Source organism: Cydia splendana, chromosome 5 (genome assembly GCF_910591565.1).
Source record: "Cydia splendana chromosome 5, ilCydSple1.2, whole genome shotgun sequence".
NCBI classification, from domain to species: Eukaryota; Metazoa; Arthropoda; class Insecta; order Lepidoptera; family Tortricidae; genus Cydia; species Cydia splendana.
The window spans coordinates 8,340,718-8,360,425 of record NC_085964.1 but is presented as its reverse complement, the minus strand read 5'-3'; the positions used below and the strand labels follow the sequence as shown (position 1 = coordinate 8,360,425).

Genomic DNA, 19,708 nt, shown 5'->3' with positions numbered 1-19,708 from the left:
AAGGTAACTAACGAACCTACCTGAGGAAACAGATTTCATTTTTCTTTATATGAAGGATGTCATTAAAATGGCCCTTTGTTTGACATAATTATTGAAAGTCATAATGTTTAATATTATATCCTCTAATATCCTAAATATTAGAATATTAGAGGATATCATTTTATGACTATCGAAATTCGAAACAGTAAGTTTATGGGAAACAAAGAGACGACATTAAAACGATATGATTAACGACCATTAGTCCGATAAAATATATGCCTTAAAATATTTCTTAATAATTATTGATATACCTTTGAATGTTATACTCAACAATTTTATAACTTTTGTGATTATAGCGTTTACTATTATAGATGTCTAACATTAGAACTATGAAACGTTATACTTAACAAAAATTATGACTATTGATGTTTATGTCCATAAATTATATGGATATCAATTTCTGACTATCGAAATTCGAAACAATAAGTTTATGGGAAACAAAGGGATCGCGGTTCAGTTACATGGTAGACTGGTACCCGTGGCCACCTTCCAGCTCCATCATCAGATCCTGAGTACTATCTTGTGTCCAAGGTCTTGTTGAGACGAATCAAACGAGCCTAAACACGAAGTGGTTTAGTTGCATGGTTGATTGGTACCGGTGACCACCTTCCGGCTCCAACATCAGACCCTGAGTACTATCTTGTGTCAAAGATCTTATAGAAACGAATAAAACGAGCCTAAACACGAAGTGGTTTAGTGGCATGGTTGATTGGTACCGGTGACCACCTGCCGGCTCCATCATCAGACCCTGAGTACTATCTTGTGTCAAAGATCTTGTTGAGACGAATCAAACGAGCCTAAACACGAAGTGGTTTAGTTGCATGGTTGATTGGTACCGGTGACCACCTTCCGGCTCCATCATCAGACCCTGAGTATTATCTTGTGCCAAAGATCTTGTTGAGACGAATCAAACGAGCCCAAACACGAAGTGGTTTAGTTGCATGGTTGATTGGTACCGGTGACCACCTTCCGGCTCCATCATCAGACCCTGAGTACTATCTTAAGTCAAAGATCTTGTTGAGACGAATAAAACGAGCCTAAACACGAAGTGGTTTAGTTGCATTGTTGATTGGTACTGGTGACCACCTTCCGGCTCCATCATCAGACCCTGAGTACTATCTTAAGTCAAAGATCTTGTTGAGCCGAATCAAACGAGCCCAAACACGAAGTGGTTTAGTTGCATGGTTGATTGGTACTGGTGACCACCTTCCGGCTCCATCATCAGACCCTGAGTACTATCTTGTGTCAAAGATCTTGTTGAGATGAATAAAACGAGCCTAAACACGAAGTGGTTTAGTTGCATGGTTGATTGGTACCGGTGACCACCTTCCGGCTCCATCATCAGACCCTGAGTACTATTTTGAGTCAAATAAATACATATAGAATGTCAGGTCGTTTCAAATATTTTTAATCCTGTCCGGTAGTTTATTAAACTGTACCATTATAAATTATAATACTATAAAAACAGTGCTAGGATCAAAGTCTCTCGTTGCGGTTTACACGCACACAGTATAGCGTTTTACACGGCGCCCGCCGCACACAATGATAAAAAACCTCGTCGTCGCCGTTGAAAATGTGCGGAGCCGACCGACACACGTCCTGCCTCTACAAGCTCTGCCGCGGCACTGAGCTGGCGCAGCGCGCGTCATCGGTAATATAGAGTAGTTTTCAAAAAATTGCCAAAAAATTATAGTAGAATTTCATAAACACTAATGTATACCAACAGTATAAGCAAACGTTGCAGATTGCTTGAGTATGAAAATGACTTCGATATTAAGTAGATTTTCGTAGGAATTGACACTTGTTTCGGAGAGAAAATCGAGTTCGTTTTACTTTGATTTTCTCTTTCTCAAAGGTATGTAGGAAAAATATAGTTTGATATGCCTAAAGTACAGGGTATTAGTAATACAAAATAGCCAGGTTCAGCAGAGTAAAATTCTCAACATTTCCAAATAAGAGCTCGCCATTCAGTGCTTCACGGGGTTTTTCGGAAACGACCATCAGAAAAAAAATCATTACTAATTTAATAAGTCCTTTTTCTAATATTTACAACGATATTTATAAAGATAAGAAGACGCTTTTACTGGAACAAGTACTCATTGTTTCTAATAATGAGCGCAAAGTCCTGAATTTCGTCGACTAGTATCATCAATTTTGCATTATTTCGACTTTTCTTGTAAGAGCGCTCTTAAGGTTGACACATCACAAAGCCTCAAGTCCCATGATTCGGTAATGAACAGTTGAACACGTGCCGACAGATTGCCCGCTCGTTGCTACGAATTGCCGTCATTTTCGAGTTATCGACTTAGCACCGCGGAAATGGAAAATAATGTCTTCATCAGTGGGCGGCGCCCGGCGACGAATATAATTTGGTCGCATTAGGCGTCATTTGTACGAAAACTTTACTTTCGTGGCGATCATTATTTACGTAGTTCCCTGGTCTAGACGAACGTTACCGGACCGACCCGTATGGTATAAATATTGTTATTCCTAAGGCCGGGCATAAGGGATTACTCACCGAGGTAGTTAGAGAAATGTATCTAAACATTTAGTAACTTGGGGCAGACACCGCGGCAGACAACAACAGATAGGTTTCGGTATAGCGAGATACACGTGTGCCTAGAACGTACCTAGGTATAGGTAGGAGAAGGGAATAAAATTAAGACCTGCAACGAAGCGCATAATGTGTGGCACGCATGTTGGACTAGAATGAAAATTCATTGCCTATAGGCATCTCAATTTGTGATTTTCTTATCATACGGTCGATACTGTGCAAGTATGAAAAAAAAATATACGTAGGTACCTATTTAATAGGCAACAATTTTAATTCCAATGATTGCAATAAAATAGCGGAAGTTGTATAAATTCTCGCAGTACATCTGTCTGCTTCACACTAAGCGGCTAACCCTTACTTCCGCGACAAACAGAGTAACGATTACGTTTTTGTTATTCTATTCGGCCACCCGGAATCGACATAAAAATAATTTATTCGAGCCGAGGGGTGGCTGTGAAAATTCAGCTACGTGAAAAAAGTGACACCACATGACGAGGCTTAATGTGGTTTTTATCCTTTAATTTCGTGTACGGTGTGAAAGGGAGAGCGAGATGGTTTTTTACTTGATTGCCTGAAGCGGTGATTATTGCGATTAAAAAAGTTAACGGTGCAACTGTCGTGTAGTATTGCTTCCGTGTGTCGCGTTGTGTGGGCGCTAACGAACTGTACTAATTAGTAGCTCGGCAGATGACAAGGCGGTGTATTCAGGAACGAATGTTCAATACAAATTAAATATGAATACTAATATAGTAAAGCCTGTATATAAGTGGGTCAAGCAGATCTTGTCAGTAGAAAAAGGCGGCAAATTTGAAAAATGAAGGCGCGAAGGAATATCGTCTCATAGAAAATTTGAATTTCGCGCCTTTTTCTACTGACAAGATTTGCTTGACCATCTATACATTACATATAGTTAGGGAGGCGAATAGGGGAATTTTCGGCAATACTCGAGCGTGGCAGTTTAAGATATGAGAGATACCTTAGACCTAATAGAACAACCTTGTAAAGTATTTAGCTCTATATGTAGTGACGCGCGCCTAGGATAGACGATCAGATTAGTAAAAAAAAATGGATAGTCTGAAATACTCGAGCGCCTCAGATTAAGATATTGGGGGTTGATTTTAGTGTTTAAAGACTAAATTTAACTAATCTGACGATAAGTCCTTGACGCCGCCGAGTTATAGGGTCGCGAACTTGTAAAAAAAAAACGTTAATCCGGCATTCTCGAGCGCGATTTTTTTATTTTTTATTTTGAAGAATATAATCTAAAACTTACTAAAAATACAAAATCTGCCGGTTTCCGCATGACCGGAAGTGTGGAGGAGCCATTTCGTCTTCCTAAGAACGCGTTGCGGCATATAAGTCGCGAACGATACATTTTACAAAAAAAAAGTTTAAATAAACAAAAAAGGTAATTTTATTGTCATTCTTAAATTCCCCGTTTTATCAAGGAGAAAGAAAGGAAAAAAAAAAACCAAAAAACCTTTTTCGGTCAGATTAAGAGAACCCACCAACATTTTTGTCAGATTAAAAAAATATGCTTTCAGGATACCGAGATAAACCTCCCCTATTAAAATCTGACGCGCTCGAGTATTTCAAAAAAACTTATTTTTTTTGCATTTTCAAAAATTCATCGTAACTTATCGTCACGCCGAAATCGTCAAGTTTTTTTAAAGGAAGCTTCCTTGGGGCCTACTTAACACCCCTTCCAAAAATCTGACGCGTCCGAGTAAATTTTTTTTTTTTGCATTTTTGACTACTTTATATGCCTACCCCCACCACGCAAACCGGCAGATTAGTATACCGTTGTTATCAGAGGCACTCGGGGCATACGTAGTATGAATATCTGACGCGCTCGAGAATGCCCAAGTAACTGTTTTTTTTAACATTTTTGAAAAACCGTACACGCCAAACCCACCGCTAAAATGGTTTTTGCCATACGAGCTTTTCTTTTCGAAATTATTTTATCTTTCGATTTTGATAGGTCTCGACGGCGCCGTTGAATTACGCCATTTAGCTACCTCGCCTCCCTAACTAATATGATATAGTAAAGGATCTAGATCCAAAGCTCACGCACGTGAATACGTGCAATTAAGTACATAGGTATTGTTAGAACATAATCTCCTATTTTTTTTTATCCATCGTAGTTGAGCAGAGAGCAATTTGTGTTATAACAAATTAAAGTACAGAGCTGAAGTTGAAAAAGTCGATAACGGAATGTAAGTAATTAGTTGGACTACTCAAAGCCTAGGCAAAGTGTATTTAAACTTAGAGCAAAAGTAAGTAAGCATGTGAAAATGTTCATAAACGACCTTATAAACAGTTTGATTAACTTCGTTAACTTTGTTTAATACTTTTAATATCATGAAAAAGTGACCACCACACACCATGTAAAGTATTAATGTATCGATATTTTTCTAAAGTCTGTTTGAATAACTATGAATTAGGTTCTGCTCATAGGGAATAGTGTGGAATTATCATTAATTTATTTCTTGCATAGTAAATGTATGGCGTAGGTAGTAGGTACGTACTTTTTAGTTAAAAAAAGACTCTAGAAGTTTACTCTGAATAACTAACCAGGAAAAACTTTATAAGAGTATAAATTTTAGCTCCATGCAAGTTGGAGAAGTGTTTACTCATGTATTCGTAAATGATAACGATTAAATTATACCTACATTACCTACTATACCACAAGATAATTATGAACCGTTACGATAACGGGAAAAAAAATCGGGAAAACAACTCGAGTTAAGTAACAAAAACAACTTAGAAAAACGTGTACTGTTTCGAAACGTAAGATTTGAGATAATGCTCTTCGTCAGCTATCTCCAGTAGCGACAGAAAAAAGACCACACGGGAAACTTTTCTAGAAGTCAACACGATCGGTTTCTCATGCAGGAGGTCTCTATAGGCCGCTAACAAGAGTGTCCAGTTTCGGGGCTGAAGGTCGCGAGGTAACGACTGTAACGAGCCGGGTCGCGGGTCGCGTACAATGCCTCGTTTGCCGCACAAAGCCGCCCCCTCGCGGCCCACTTCATTACGCGCACATTGTGCCACACACCGTGTACCGAGTATTCACATCACATGAGTGAGCAAACGTTGATGCTAACCAGTTTAACTGTGATATTGAGAATTGTAACAACTGTGCGTAATCGGGGAACGCTTTTATATTGGTTCGCTTGGGGCTCGCTTGTGTTCAGTGGCGTTCCAAAGTGCGGATAGATGTCGACCGTAATGCCTTAATATTACGGTTGAAACATCTCCATGCACTTTTGAACGCCAGTGTACTTGCCCGCACTTGGAAAGCAATCGGAATCATACACCTGGTCTGTTCCCACCGGCCACAGGTGAGAGATCATTGAGACGCACCAATGTAACTGTATCTTCAAAATCAGTATCAACTATGCGTGATAAAAGATCGTCCTTAATATTGGTCAGCCTGTGACTGACGATAGAGTGAAGTGTATGAATAACCCCGAGTGTGTGCTCAGTTGGACCCTCACCTACCGCCGTCAAAGTACAGTGTTCACTAAACAATTAAGCCGGCACCTTTGTCGGCCATTGAACAACTATACTATACCAGGCTCTCACAATTAATAATTAACGAAGTTTCAAAGATACTTTTAATTACAACAATTCTTCACCGAGCAGGACTGTGCTGCTTTAATTATGATTTAGGTTCTGTTTTGTGATTTAACACAAAACAGAACCTAAATCATAATTAAATAATAAATGTATTTAACAATGTTATTTTATTGTTAAATACATAAGAAGAATTGCATGGGGACTATTTGAACCGCACAGTGGATGACAAATCGATGAAACTCAAATTGAGTTCATGCCAAGATTAGTTATATGCACAATGACGTTTAATTTAAGGTTATGTCCTTAATCCAGTGTGGCCGAATCAGGCCTTAATAAGCCAAAGTTTGAAAGTAAAATAGACGTCGTAATGTCTTTGTAATTTTAAGAGTAACTACAGCCATTGATCATCTTCATAAGAAAGCTCCCGGCATACGTCGATTATTAGGCGAATTAAAGCAATCAATCACAATGAATCTCATAATATACAAGGCAATATGAAATCACAGGCTATTTAAACATCGAATCGGCTAATAATGGTAGGTAGATAATATCTCATTGAGTGCGCGATTGGGCACAATGGGCGTAGGAGCGGCGCCCGCGCACACGCAGCACAATGGTGAGCTAATTGTGCGTCGACAGCCGCCAGATACTGCCTTTGTTACTATAAGAACTGAGCATTTCATATTTGTTACTGTTGTTTATAATTTCAGACCAAACGTTGTAAAATTTGGCTTTGTTATTATGTTAGCGTCAATGGAGAGCAAATGGTGTAATCCGCGTCTAATCTAATACCTAACAGATAGAGACAAAGTGAACAAATATTTTGCGACACTTAATTGGACACTGCCTGACACTGCCTATTCGATGCTGATGAAACCAAATCCAAAATAAGCTTTAAGCATTTGTATAAATAACAAAACTAATATAACAAGTTACTTTTTTAAATAGGTGCATAGATATCATGTCAGACCAAGGGCAAAATGTTTTACACAAAAGTTTACTTATCTGATGGTTATAACCTTGTTAATACATTATCAACAATTTCTGATCATCAAATGTAAAATTGGACTTTTATGACGCTATTAACCTGTCATACGAGTCAAGCTTCAATAAACACAAAATAGAAATTTAAATTTCCTTTACAACAAATATTGAGTAAATAAAGTGGCTGAACAAAAAGTACTCGACCTCAACAATGGGAGTCCGGACACAATCAAAGTTTATGGTTTCGGAGACCGGCCAAAACACCATGAATCTCCCAAATGTGGCATCAACGAGGCGTGAGATGGATGATGATTACTCTCTATGAGATTCCCGAAATCACCCGTTGGCCATGATTACGTAATCAATCTCCGTCGCCCGTCAGCCTTTCAACGCCGGCGCATCTCCGTATTCAATAGCCTTTTACACCTTTTTGCGTAATTATTTAAACTCGCTTATTATGTTTAGGCGTTAATGGCTCTTAAATGAACACCCTCTCTTGATGCATCTCCTTTATTCGACCTCATTTTGAATAATCGGCATTAAGGTCTGTGGTTAAAGTTAAATTGCATTCCTTACGAAGCCTGGGAACAACGTAAACACTAATTGCATATTAACAAGTCAGCATTTCATTAATAATCAGTACCATAAATTAGGTACTGGCTTCCTGACCTTAGACTAAAACTAGCCCGCTCTCATATGACCGATGAAAACAACGCAATGTGGAAACATGTTATACTTTCATATCTTTGTGACCAGTAGGACACTGTGACAATCATAAAGTTTCAACTTTTCGCAATGCAGTGTGACGTTGTCGCCTAGCCCTTATCTAACCTATTAACCAAAACATTGAAATGTTGCTCCAGTTGACATTCACCGTACAGGTAAACAATGTCTGCAAGTAGTGCAAATGACAATCCAATAATCAATATGATGAATAACTATTAGTACCTAGCGTGAATTTGTTGCGAAGCATATTTGTGCTGTTCCGTATCAAAAAGGACCAAAGAGCGGTTGGCGGTTATGTCACTATTAATAAACATCCAATATAAATACCAAGCTATTCGATGTAACCGCCAATCGCCCCAAGCAACCTTTTCGTACGTAAGGGCCCTTTTGATAATCTACTTGCGCAAGCGACTCTCGGTAGCTGACAGCTCGACGCGCGTAGGCCGCACTGCATTGTGTACTTCATTTTCTCTCATTGACGTTAATGGAACCAGGAGCTCCTTGATATTTAGTCATGGAGAAATTGCGAATTATATTTATAAATTGAATAGGACTTTAGATGTATTCATTTTATCTTCACAAAAGATTTGCAAAAGCTGACGCGGAATGTTTATGAAAATATTGACAGCTGAGGACGAAATGCGTTCTCTAGCAGACCGGACTAGACTGGGTTCAAACCCTGTATCTACTCACTCTGGCTTAGGTAGCTACGCTGCACATCCTCTCGACAGTTATGTTTTAAAAAACTAAGGCCGTCACGAATTTATTCCTTAAAGGTACTTAAAGGTACTCAAGTACTTAGGTGCTTTTATAATTATGGCTTTATGACAAAATAAATTAAGGGTAGTAAAATGAACACCTGTAAATGTTATTTCTTAAACAAACCTAACATTAATTCAATCGCGTGCTTAGACTATAGACTATAAAACTACTTTTATTGCAAAATAATAACGCCAATAACCAAGCATCAATTGAACAGAAACAAGTACATATCTCTATTAATGTCAAATTTAAGGCTAAGTTCTCCGAGGATTCCAATATGTTTTAATAAATTAGTTGCAAATAATAGAGACAGCCATTGAATATAAACCTAACCCCGAGTAATAATTTCCGAATTACCTCTCTTATTACGATACGATCAAGGAATTTTTATATCACGTTTTGAACCATTCTTCTTCAACCTAGCGTTTTCCCGGCCTAGCGCCAGGGTCCGCTTTCCTACTCAATCTTCTCCACTTTGCCCATTAAACCACATTTTGAACCATAAACAAATTAGATTGAACTACTTATAACTTAACCCATTGAAAAAACAAACAAGTCACTTTCGAAAAACCTGGCCTTAAAAAGTGCACGGCATTCGTGGGCCAATTAAGAGTACATAATTGCGTTTTATTGCACTGTAGCGGCTGATCGAATTCGCGCTTTTAATTTTACAATGACGCAAACGGGAATTTTAATGTCTTGTCGTTGACACAGTTAACTGGTTATTCATGAACGTTACAGCAACGAGTTAAAGGCCACCAATGGTAGATCAATCATGTTTCTGTTAATAAGGGCACTTACTACCTTTTACTTGTAAGAGAGTTTTATCGAGTGGCGCATCGCAGCCGTTACTGAGCGTGCGCGATCGCAACACGAAAGGCCTCAACACCTCCACGTATCTCACGTACACAAAAAGATACATACAGGCAAATTATGTAATTAATAGATACTGATGATTGATGAGTGCAAAAAATACGGATGCTTGCCTAACTATGTAGCACGGAAAAATCGATTTCCTTTCCTTGCCAAAGTATTATTTTTCATATTTTGTTTCTTCTTCGACATTAGGGTGATATATATCGGCGTTTTGACAGCTGGTATTATTTACGGATTGCACCAACTGCATTTGCCGAACTTTCCGATTTCTGACAGAGTGGGTGCAATCGGCTCTCACGGGATATAATTATGTATATGCCACACTTTGATTGTGAGTTCAATATATTTGCTACTAACACGGATTCACACACTATAGGAGCACAAATCACTAATCGATGTGTAGGTAATTGAACCGGGTTTTATTGAATGATCACATTATCAATATTATCATATGTAGAAAATTCACATGGCCGTCACGCCCACGCCTGCCGCTGCCGCCTGTGCTGAGCGATTTTTAAACCCGATCGATTATCGCCTTGGTGGATATCTGGCAATTTATCGATGTCAATGCGTTTTATTTCACGGTATGTCTGTTAATTAATAAGTAATAACATTTTTTCTAAGAATTCTAATTTGTACTTTCAATTCAATGAAGACACGCGAGAGCGGTATTTTTTATTTTATAAATATGGCAAGCATACCGTATAAGTAATTATAGGTTCACTCTTTATTTCTGTTTTTATATTAGTTTCGTTTGCGTTACATTTATCGCCACTAATATTATAAATGCTGAAGTAACTCTGTCAGTAACCTCTTCGCGCTTAAAGCGCTGAACCGATGAAATTTTGATGAGATAGCTTGCTAGCCGGGCTAGCAAGCCCGGGAAAGGACATAGGATAGTTTTTCTCAATTCATCATCATTCCACACATACGATGTTGCGAGCAGAGACCTGTAGGTAAATAAGAAAACTAACATTTTGAATTTTATAAGCACAAAAATAATCCTATGATATAGTACGGCAGCGTTTTATTTAAGCTAACGCGGGCACCTGTTGGAGAACGCCCTAGCGGCAAAAACTGCATTATAACCGCTCGTAATCGACAGTAATCATTGTCTGCTATAACTGTCAAAACGGCACTAAATATTGTTTGTTAAATGCCATAAGTTTTGTATTTTTTATAACGGTCAACACCTTTGGAGCACAAAGGAGTGGAAGCTAATCAAAAGGTGGCCAGGTCAGGTGCCGGGCGTTCCGTGCTCGGAGACGCTTAATGCGGGCTTCGGCACTCAAATAACAGAGGAGCATATTTCAATTGTAATGGTAACTGTCTCATTACAGAAGCTTTTAATATAGAATGTTCAAAGCGTAGGTGCGTATGTCGTAACTAAAATAATTCTTATTAGGCTACATAGAGCTTTTATGTGCTAGGTATAAGATTAATCAAATATATGTGAGAAATAAAAGTTGACGTGACCGGGTGAGTTAATGATCGATTATTAATGTATCCGCAACTACCGTATGCCGTTTAAATTATAAAAATAGATAACATAGAGTCGAACCAAGCTAACTCTGCATCGAAATTGCAATGGCAAATTGTGGCATTGTCATCATTTATGTTAGAATTAGAACTCTATGAAAATTTAACGTTTATAGTGACACTCCTCACTTTGTTCTATTCAAGTCAGTGCAAAGATAGCTTAGACGGACTTTATGTTTATACGGATCACGGAAGGGTTTAGCAAACTACACACACACACATCACACACACAGTGCTAAAATAAAGTAACGACGAATGAGACATTGTCCGTTCCCAATCAGCACAAGGCATTATTCCCAAGTCACTCGACCACAACTTGAAATATAGCTATAAGGTTGTTAACATATAAACGCTTCGGGACGTAAAATGAGCACGTTATGGCTTAACATTCAAATATTTTGGACAAACTCATTGTCCCAAAAGGTGGAGCATAAATCGTCCGCCAGTTAGTTTCCTGTAACAAAGTCCACGGCAGTAAAGTGGCCGCTTGTAAATCAAAACGACAAATGGAAAAAATAAAAATAAAGAAATCGGGACAGGCGGACATTTCTCGCCCGCTAGTGCCGCGGCATACCGGGCGATAATATCGATATGTCATCTCAAACTGGGTGTTATCGAGCGTGGGGTAGCGCAAAAACTTCAAATCTTGACTAGTATATTTTAATGTTCAAGAGGGAAATATACTAATAAGAAAAAACCGGACAAGAGCGAGTCGGACTCGCCCACCGAGGGTTCCGTACTTTTTAGTATTTGTTATACCTACCTAACGGCAACAGAAATACATCATCTGTGAAAATTTTAACTATTACCTTAAATTACTAACTAAAATTTTCACGGTTCATGAGATACAGCCTGGTGACAGACAGACAGACGGACGGACGGACGGACAGTGGCGTCTTAGTAATAGGGTCCCGTTTTTACCCTCTGGGTACGGAGCCCTAAAAAGGAACTTCGTAAAATAAAATAACTTATCCATACCTAGGCCCAAAAGTTATTTTGACAACAATATAAACAGGGGCGGAAGACAAAATAATTCGCCAGCAAAATTAATAGACAATACATTGTAGAGCAATTTAAAAACACGCTCCGCCACCCTCCCTCGTGAAATTTGTCCCTGATATCCCATTTTGATTAGACTGCTGATTTATCTCTTGTTCAGCCAGAGTGTGAAGATTACACATTTTTGATACTTTATTTTATTCTAACCAAATACTTTACGCGTCGCTACAAACATTAACTTAAAAATGAATGGCTTAATTATGCAAATTAGGCATTCCGATGCATTTAATTTAGAAAAAAAAACCGGGCAAGTGCGAGTCGGACTCGCGCACGAAGGGTTCCGTACCATAATGCAAAAAAAAAAACGAAAAAAAAGCAAACGGTCACCCATCCAAGTACTGACCACTCCCGACGTTGCTTAACTTTGGTCAAAAATCACGTTTGTTGTATGGGAGCCCCATTTAAATTTTTATTTTATTCTGTTTTTAGTATTTGTTGTTATAGCGGCAACAGAAATACATCATCTGTGAAAATTTCAACTGTCTAATTATCACGGTTCGTGAGATACAGCCTGGTGACAGACGGACGGACGGACGGACGGACGGACGGACAGCGAAGTCTTAGTAATAGGGTCCCGTTTTACCCTTTGGGTACGGAACCCTAACAACCCATAACCGTTTCAATTTCTATAGACACACATAATTTACAGTAGCCCCGTTAGTTTAAGCTACTTTTTACATTCATTTTTTCACTCTGACCATGGTCATTAATCAGAAACATGAATATCAGACTAACATTAACAGATGAACACTGACTAATCATACTTGCTACCTGCCGTTTGTTTTATTAAGCTAAAAGTTACGAATTTGGAAAAATCGGACACTAGTGGAATCTGCCCTGAATGTATGTAGGTCTGTCTGTAAGTTTCAGAAACCTGAAGTTTCGTTAAGATATTGCAGTCATGACCTAAATATATGCCAAAACAAGCTTATGACGCCTGTATTTATTTTATCCTTCTACGGCGCTTGACAAAATGACTAAACTCAGAAATGATAACTTAGAGAACTTGAGTAACTTGCCCAGCACTCACTTATTTAACTTATAGCTTACATGCACCCGCATCCCTAAAACGTGTAATTAGTACATATTATTTTATGTGTATAAGTACGTCAGTATCAAGATGTGACAGTTCCATTACATGTATCAGAGGGTGCAATGCAACCCCTATTCTCTGGAGATTGAATCCGGCGAGTACCGGCTAGTGATTTAGACTAACTGCACTTGTTGCGATCCCCAGTGTGACACGGGGCTAATAGGGGCTTATATCCGTTGCGTACACTTGCTACACTAATCGCTTTTGTTCTAGTCTGCGGTGCCCTTTATTATGTATCTGTTTGTTGTTAAGATTTAGTTGTCTTGGAATGTGGAACATTGCATCTCCTTTGTTTTTTTTGACAGCTGGTAACTTGGCTTCTAAAAATATTGTCACTGAGTTTATTTTCTTTAATTTCACTTTTGTCAATAGCATCTTTTCATTAAAACTGAAATATTAACACTTTGCAGACACGACAATGTCTTTAAAGAACGCGCGCCTCTTCGCAGATGATAAATTTATCAACAGCATCAAATAAAATTGCTATAAACGAAGTTGTTACAGTTAAATATAAATATAGAATGTAGAGATGATAAATAATAGCGTATAAAACTAAAGCGCGTTAAACGTAATTGTGACGTTCCACGGGAAAAGGTACCTTATGAGGGTTTCTAGTTTCGGAGATATTAAATGTTTTGTAAAGAGGTGAAAAAATGCTCAATTTTTTTTTTATTGTGTGATCTGAAACCTTAATGCCTAACGTTTGTTTACCTGTTTTTATTTTTGTTATAAGTTAGTTATAAGCCTAGTAATGTCGTCTCAGAGTTTAGTAGAAAAGGTACCTTATGGAAAAAAGATTGAAAATTCCCAAAAAAACTAGTCAATACGGGAAAAGAAGTTTGGTAGAGAACTGTATTAGCATTCTGCAAAACTAATTTGATAATTTCAGTTCTGGTTGGGGCGCCTCGCAAATATTATAACCGTACATAGACCGACATCACAAATCCAAGTAGACTGCTATTATACCAAAGTTACTCTCGTCAAGTCTTTCTTAACTAGAATAATCTTCATTTGGTTTGGTCGCATGCAGTAAATCAGCCATTGGTTTGCTGAAAAATGCCAATACCCGACGCATTACCTTATGGAATATCTGAGGTCATTGAACCTCAATGCCGCTTATCTTCAATAGCAACCGAAATATATTATTGATAAGAAATAGACGATTTATACCATCTTAAGCCCAAAATATTATTAGTTTATCCTAACTGTTCCATCATCATCATGCCTCATCATGTAACTTGACCACAAGGTACCTTTTCATTACATACAAGTTATTGGTCTTTTTTAAGATTATTATGACGAAGAACTAATTAAATTGGGGGCAGTTTAATGTAAATAAATATTTTCTATTCATAAAAGATAAACTATAATATGATTGATATTTTGTAGTGATGTATTATTAGATTTATTTCCATAAGGTACCTTTTCGTAAATGTATGGAGCAAATACTGTTATTGTTATGTAAGTTTAAAGTGGCATAAGGGGTTAAATATAGTATTTAGTTGGGGTTTTAGGATTTATTTCATTTGAATGACAGAATTTCTTTCATATGTGCTCAGAAAAATTGATTGTGTGTCACATTAAAAGTAAAAATATTCAATTTTGTGATTTTATATGAAAAAGTCAGAAAATACATTTTCACCTCTAAATCGGTATTGTTTTTTGCTTAAACTGTCTGTCAGTGTCGTTTTCTAATAGATAAAATTTAAATCTTGAGAGCTCATTGCAATCAATCGTGAAAATGAAATAAAACTTTATTTTCAAGAGATTGGTTAGTATACACATAAATCAGTCGATATCAAAAGTTTCTATTTGCATTACAGAACAAGTCGCAATATTTTTTTAATCTCAGATATATAAGGCATTATTATTTGTAGTCAACTATGTAACTTACTTCAGGAACATAGTTTTTTAGGCGGCTAAACTTAAAACTTCTCTATCGTAAAGTTGCTCATTTCACAACATTATTTTCAAAAAATCATATCTCTGTAACTACGCAACCTAGAAGGTTGATCTTTTGTGTTATCGATAGCTTATTTATTGTAGATTACTGGGGTATGCATAACTCCATACCCGCCATAAGGTACCTTTGACCGTGGGACGTCACAATTATTTGTATCAGAAAATATCCGGAGCACGAGCGAAATTAGATACGTTTAAAAGTCAGTAGAAATTACAATATTGCATGAGTCTCTAGAGACTCGAGAGAGGGCCAGCTAGTATCTATAGACTCTACTAACCAGTATCTAAAATCTCAATAACCATATAATTGGTACGGATCTTGAGCTACAGTTGTACTGGTCGGTGCAGTTTAAGCGGCGCTTGCGCTCGGTAAAGAATGGCAACATAGGGCCTGCTCTGTTCGAACCCCCGACCGTACACAATGTCAATTTTCCGCTCACCGCCGCCGACTACGCAATTATTTAGATAAACCTCTCGGCGTGACTATAAAAACATCTTCCCCTCCCCCCACAGTTTGTTGTCTTTGGGGCTTTGGGAATTTATAGCCCGGCATTACGCCGCCGGTTAGGAAAAAATGTACTTTTAATTTATCTCGTTAAAGGGTTGAAGGACGGCCGGTTCGCGAAGTAATTATTCCGGAATTGGCCACTTTGCCTGATGAATTCATTCCGATGAACCCTTTGTTCGGGGGTGATTTTAGAGTGACTTAATTTATTTTTAACTCTGATCTTAGCGAAGTGAAAGATTGCATTAGCTTGATGAGGAAATTAATTCTTGCAAATTGCCGGGATCTTCTTTTGTTGTTCTAACAATTTATCTAATTTCAGTTTTTTTTTATAAAATTTACAAAATCTCATCAAAACAAAATGTTATCAAACATTTTCAGCTTCTCTCCAGTAGCTTCACAATGTTATCTAACGCTTGCAAATAAAAAACATAAAACACGTAGGTACCTACCACGATTTTCCGTACTTTACTGCAAATAGTTTTAAAAATCACTATGGAATAGTATGAATATTTTTAACAGTTCTGTGATTTCCTCATTTAGTTCACCGAGTAATCGTACTGCCAGTTTAGTGCCACTTTGGGAAATAGTCTTTCTTGCCAAGAAACTCTTACTATAAAATAAATACATCTCCAATGCCAAATGATTGGCTTTAAAAAGCTTCTCTATTGCGGTAATAGCTATTTTCTTGGCAAGTGGAGGACATTTGTCTTACCTCCCAGTCTTGGTGATGATCATCTCGGTGCCGAGGTCGTGGAACTTGTCCCCGAGTTCCTTGGTCTCGAGCTGGCAGTCCACCGTGAGCAGTTCCTCGCAGTTGCAGGAGGTGGCCGGCGGCGTGGGCCGCGCGGGGGACGGCGTGTCGCGCTCCCCTTGCTCTGGAGGACATTTGTCTTACCTCCCAGTCTTCGTGATGATCATCTCGGTGCCGAGGTCGTGGAACTTGTCCCAGAGCTCCTTGGTCTCGAGCTGGCAGTCCACCGTCAGCAGCTCCTCGCAGTTGCAGGAGGTGGCCGGCGGCGTCGGCCGCGCGGGCGACGGCGTGTCACGCTCCCCTAGCTCTGAGGAGTGAACAATACACATTTACGTTTTCTTGGACTTTGTCGTCTTACAATTTTGGTATTTACCTACCAACACCACGTAGGATCATATAGCTTCTCGTCAGTATTGAAATGCTAAGTTACATTTTAGATGATTCCTAAGTATGAGGGTTTCTCACCTTCGTTATACTTGACACTATTTTGAACGAGTACCTAATACATAATTTTAAGAATAGATCAGTGTGGTGTGTAAATATCGAGATCATTTTTATAGAATAAACTCTAAAATCGAACCATTAACAGAAATAAAAGTGGAATAACATAATAACACGCAGGACGCTATAAAAGGACTAGTTATTAGATTGGATGATGTTATTCCTCCCTCTATTTTATATGCAATTGTCTGGTTTGATAAAGTTTATCGTAATAATAAATGAGTTTCTATTTCCAGTTATTTATATGTTTTACATCGAATATGGCAAGCATTACAAGCTATTTATATTGTTGTTACATCAAATTAATGATAAAAAAGGCACTCCGCACTATTTTAAATGATAATTTACAAACACGCTTGACATAAACCACAATCGATTAAACCGTGATGACTTCGCATGAAAAGTTTCATAGTAAACAGACAGATAAACCCTATTGAACAGCTAGAAAGAATACAAATTGATCGCACTCTGTTCTTTACGACGTCATGCAATATAACCGTCACCGACGATATCTATATACGTATCTACACGCACTCAATCGCACATTATTGTGAGAACCAAATTGTATGAGAAAGCTTGTTTACTATGCTAACAGTAGCTCTAATCACAACTTCAATTTACTTTTTACATCACAATGAATGAATAAAAAGGTAATGCCTTTCAAAAGACTTATCTTGACTAGTTTAGAAATCATGAAACAGATTGAGGCAAAGATATAATTTAATAGAACTATTAACATACAGATGAATTTAATAATAAAGTATAACGAAAATTATGATGTATATCTCAAAGCATAGGTCTACATAAAAAGCGGCATCTGGCATATAAATTGCAATTTTCGATGTTATGAGCCTATTTTCAACGAGTTTAATTTTCTTTTATAACCGCTAAATTTTATGTAAGAGGAACATTAAACGTCTCTAATGTCGAGACTTTTGCAACTTTGTATGAAATTTGCAACATCAAATAACCCGCATTATTATAAATTGGCAATTATGTTCGTTATATTACCTGTAGTTTACTTAACTCATTTTCGGTTAAGCAACTTTATTAATTAATTACGTTCGGTACACGCTCTCTCAAACTACATAGGTATCACATCGACTTCCACTCAGCGACACCGAAGCTTAAAATAGCAATCTATCCTTTAACATAACACAACTAACATCTCACTTAACTATTGGTTGTTACCTGAGGACCTGAGCGTGGCCGGAGCCGTACTCTCCGTCAGAACACTCTGCTCCACGTCGACTTCCACGTCCTCGTCGGGCGCAGGTGACCGACAGCTGGATGCAGTCTTCTCTATTCAGCTATCTTACAGCACAGCTAAAACCTCACTGTCAGTTCTTACCTGAGGATGGTGCAGGGGAAGGCGCAGCGTGGTCAGACAGAGCCGTCCTCTCCGTCAGAACACTGCTCCACGTCGACTTCCACGTCCTCGTCGGGCGCAGGTGACCGACAGCTGGATGCGGCCTTCTCTATTCAGCTATCTTACAGCACAGCTAAAACCTCACTGTCAGTTCTTACCAGAGGATGGTGCAGGGGAAAGCGCAGCGTGGTCAGAGCCGTCCTCTCCGTCAGAACACTCCTGCACGTCGACTTCCACGTCTTCGTCGGGCGCAGGTGACCGACAGCTGGATACGGTCTTCTCTATTCAGCTATCTTACAACACAGCTAAAACCTCACTGTCAGTTCTTACCCGAGGATGGTGCAGGGGAAGGCGCAGCGTGGTCAGAGCCGTCATCTCCGTCAGAACACTGCTCCATGTCGACTTCCACGTCCTCGTCGGGCGCAGGTGACCGACAGCTGGATGCGGCCTTCTCTATTCAGCTATCTTACAGCACAGCTAAAACCTCACTGTCAGTTCTTACCTGAGGATGGTGCAGGGGAAGGCGTAGCGTGGTCAGAGCCTTCCTCTCCATCAGAACACTGCTCCACGACGACTTCCACGTCCTTGTCGGGCGCAGGTGACCGACAGCTGGATGCGGCCTTCTCTATTCAGCTATCTTACAACACAGCTAAAACCTCACTGTCAGTTCTTACCTGAGGATGGTGCAGGGGAAAGCGCAGCGTAGTCAGAGCCGTCCTCTCCGTCAGAACACTCCTCCACGTCGACTTCCACGTCCTCGTCAGGCGCAGGTGACCGACAGCTGGATACGGTCTTCTCTATTCAGCTATCTTGCAGCACAGCTAAAACCTCACTGTCAGTTCTTACCCGAGGATGGTGCAGGGGAAGGTGCAGCGTGGTCAGAGCCGTCCTCTCCGTCAAAACACTCCTCCACGTCGACTTCCACGTCCTCGTCAGGCGCAGGTGACCGACAGCTGGATACGGTCTTCTCTATTCAGCTATCTTACAACACAGCTAAAACCTCACTGTCAGTTCTTACCCGAGGATGGTGCAGGGGAAGGCGCAGCGTGGTCAGAGCCGTCATCTCCGTCAGAACACTGCTCCATGTCGACTTCCACGTCCTCGTCGGGCGCAGGTGACCGACAGCTGGATGCGGCCTTCTCTATTCAGCTATCTTACAGCACAGCTAAAACCTCACTGTCAGTTCTTACCTGAGGATGGTGCAGGGGAAGGCGTAGCGTGGTCAGAGCCTTCCTCTCCATCAGAACACTGCTCCACGACGACTTCCACGTCCTTGTCGGGCGCAGGTGACCGACAGCTGGATGCGGCCTTCTCTATTCAGCTATCTTACAACACAGCTAAAACCTCACTGTCAGTTCTTACCTGAGGATGGTGCAGGGGAAAGCGCAGCGTAGTCAGAGCCG

At 39.3% G+C, this 19,708-nt stretch overlaps 1 protein-coding gene across 2 annotated transcripts in view; it reads right to left on the bottom strand.

Moving 5' to 3' along the window:
* Positions 1-19,708, bottom strand: part of LOC134790681 (T-box protein H15) — a 109,297-nt gene that overhangs the window by 78,721 nt on the left and 10,868 nt on the right. The window contains exons 1-2 of one of the 2 annotated variants that reach the window (XM_063761580.1): positions 18,636-18,744; positions 16,580-16,742 (exon numbers count right to left, since the gene is read on the bottom strand). In XM_063761580.1, the coding sequence (XP_063617650.1) occupies positions 16,580-16,742; positions 18,636-18,702 (230 nt within the window). In that variant the 5' untranslated portion in view covers positions 18,703-18,744. Of the gene's footprint in view, positions 1-16,579; positions 16,743-18,635; positions 18,745-19,708 lie in introns of those variants that run through there. The other variant, XM_063761579.1, reaches the window with a different exon arrangement.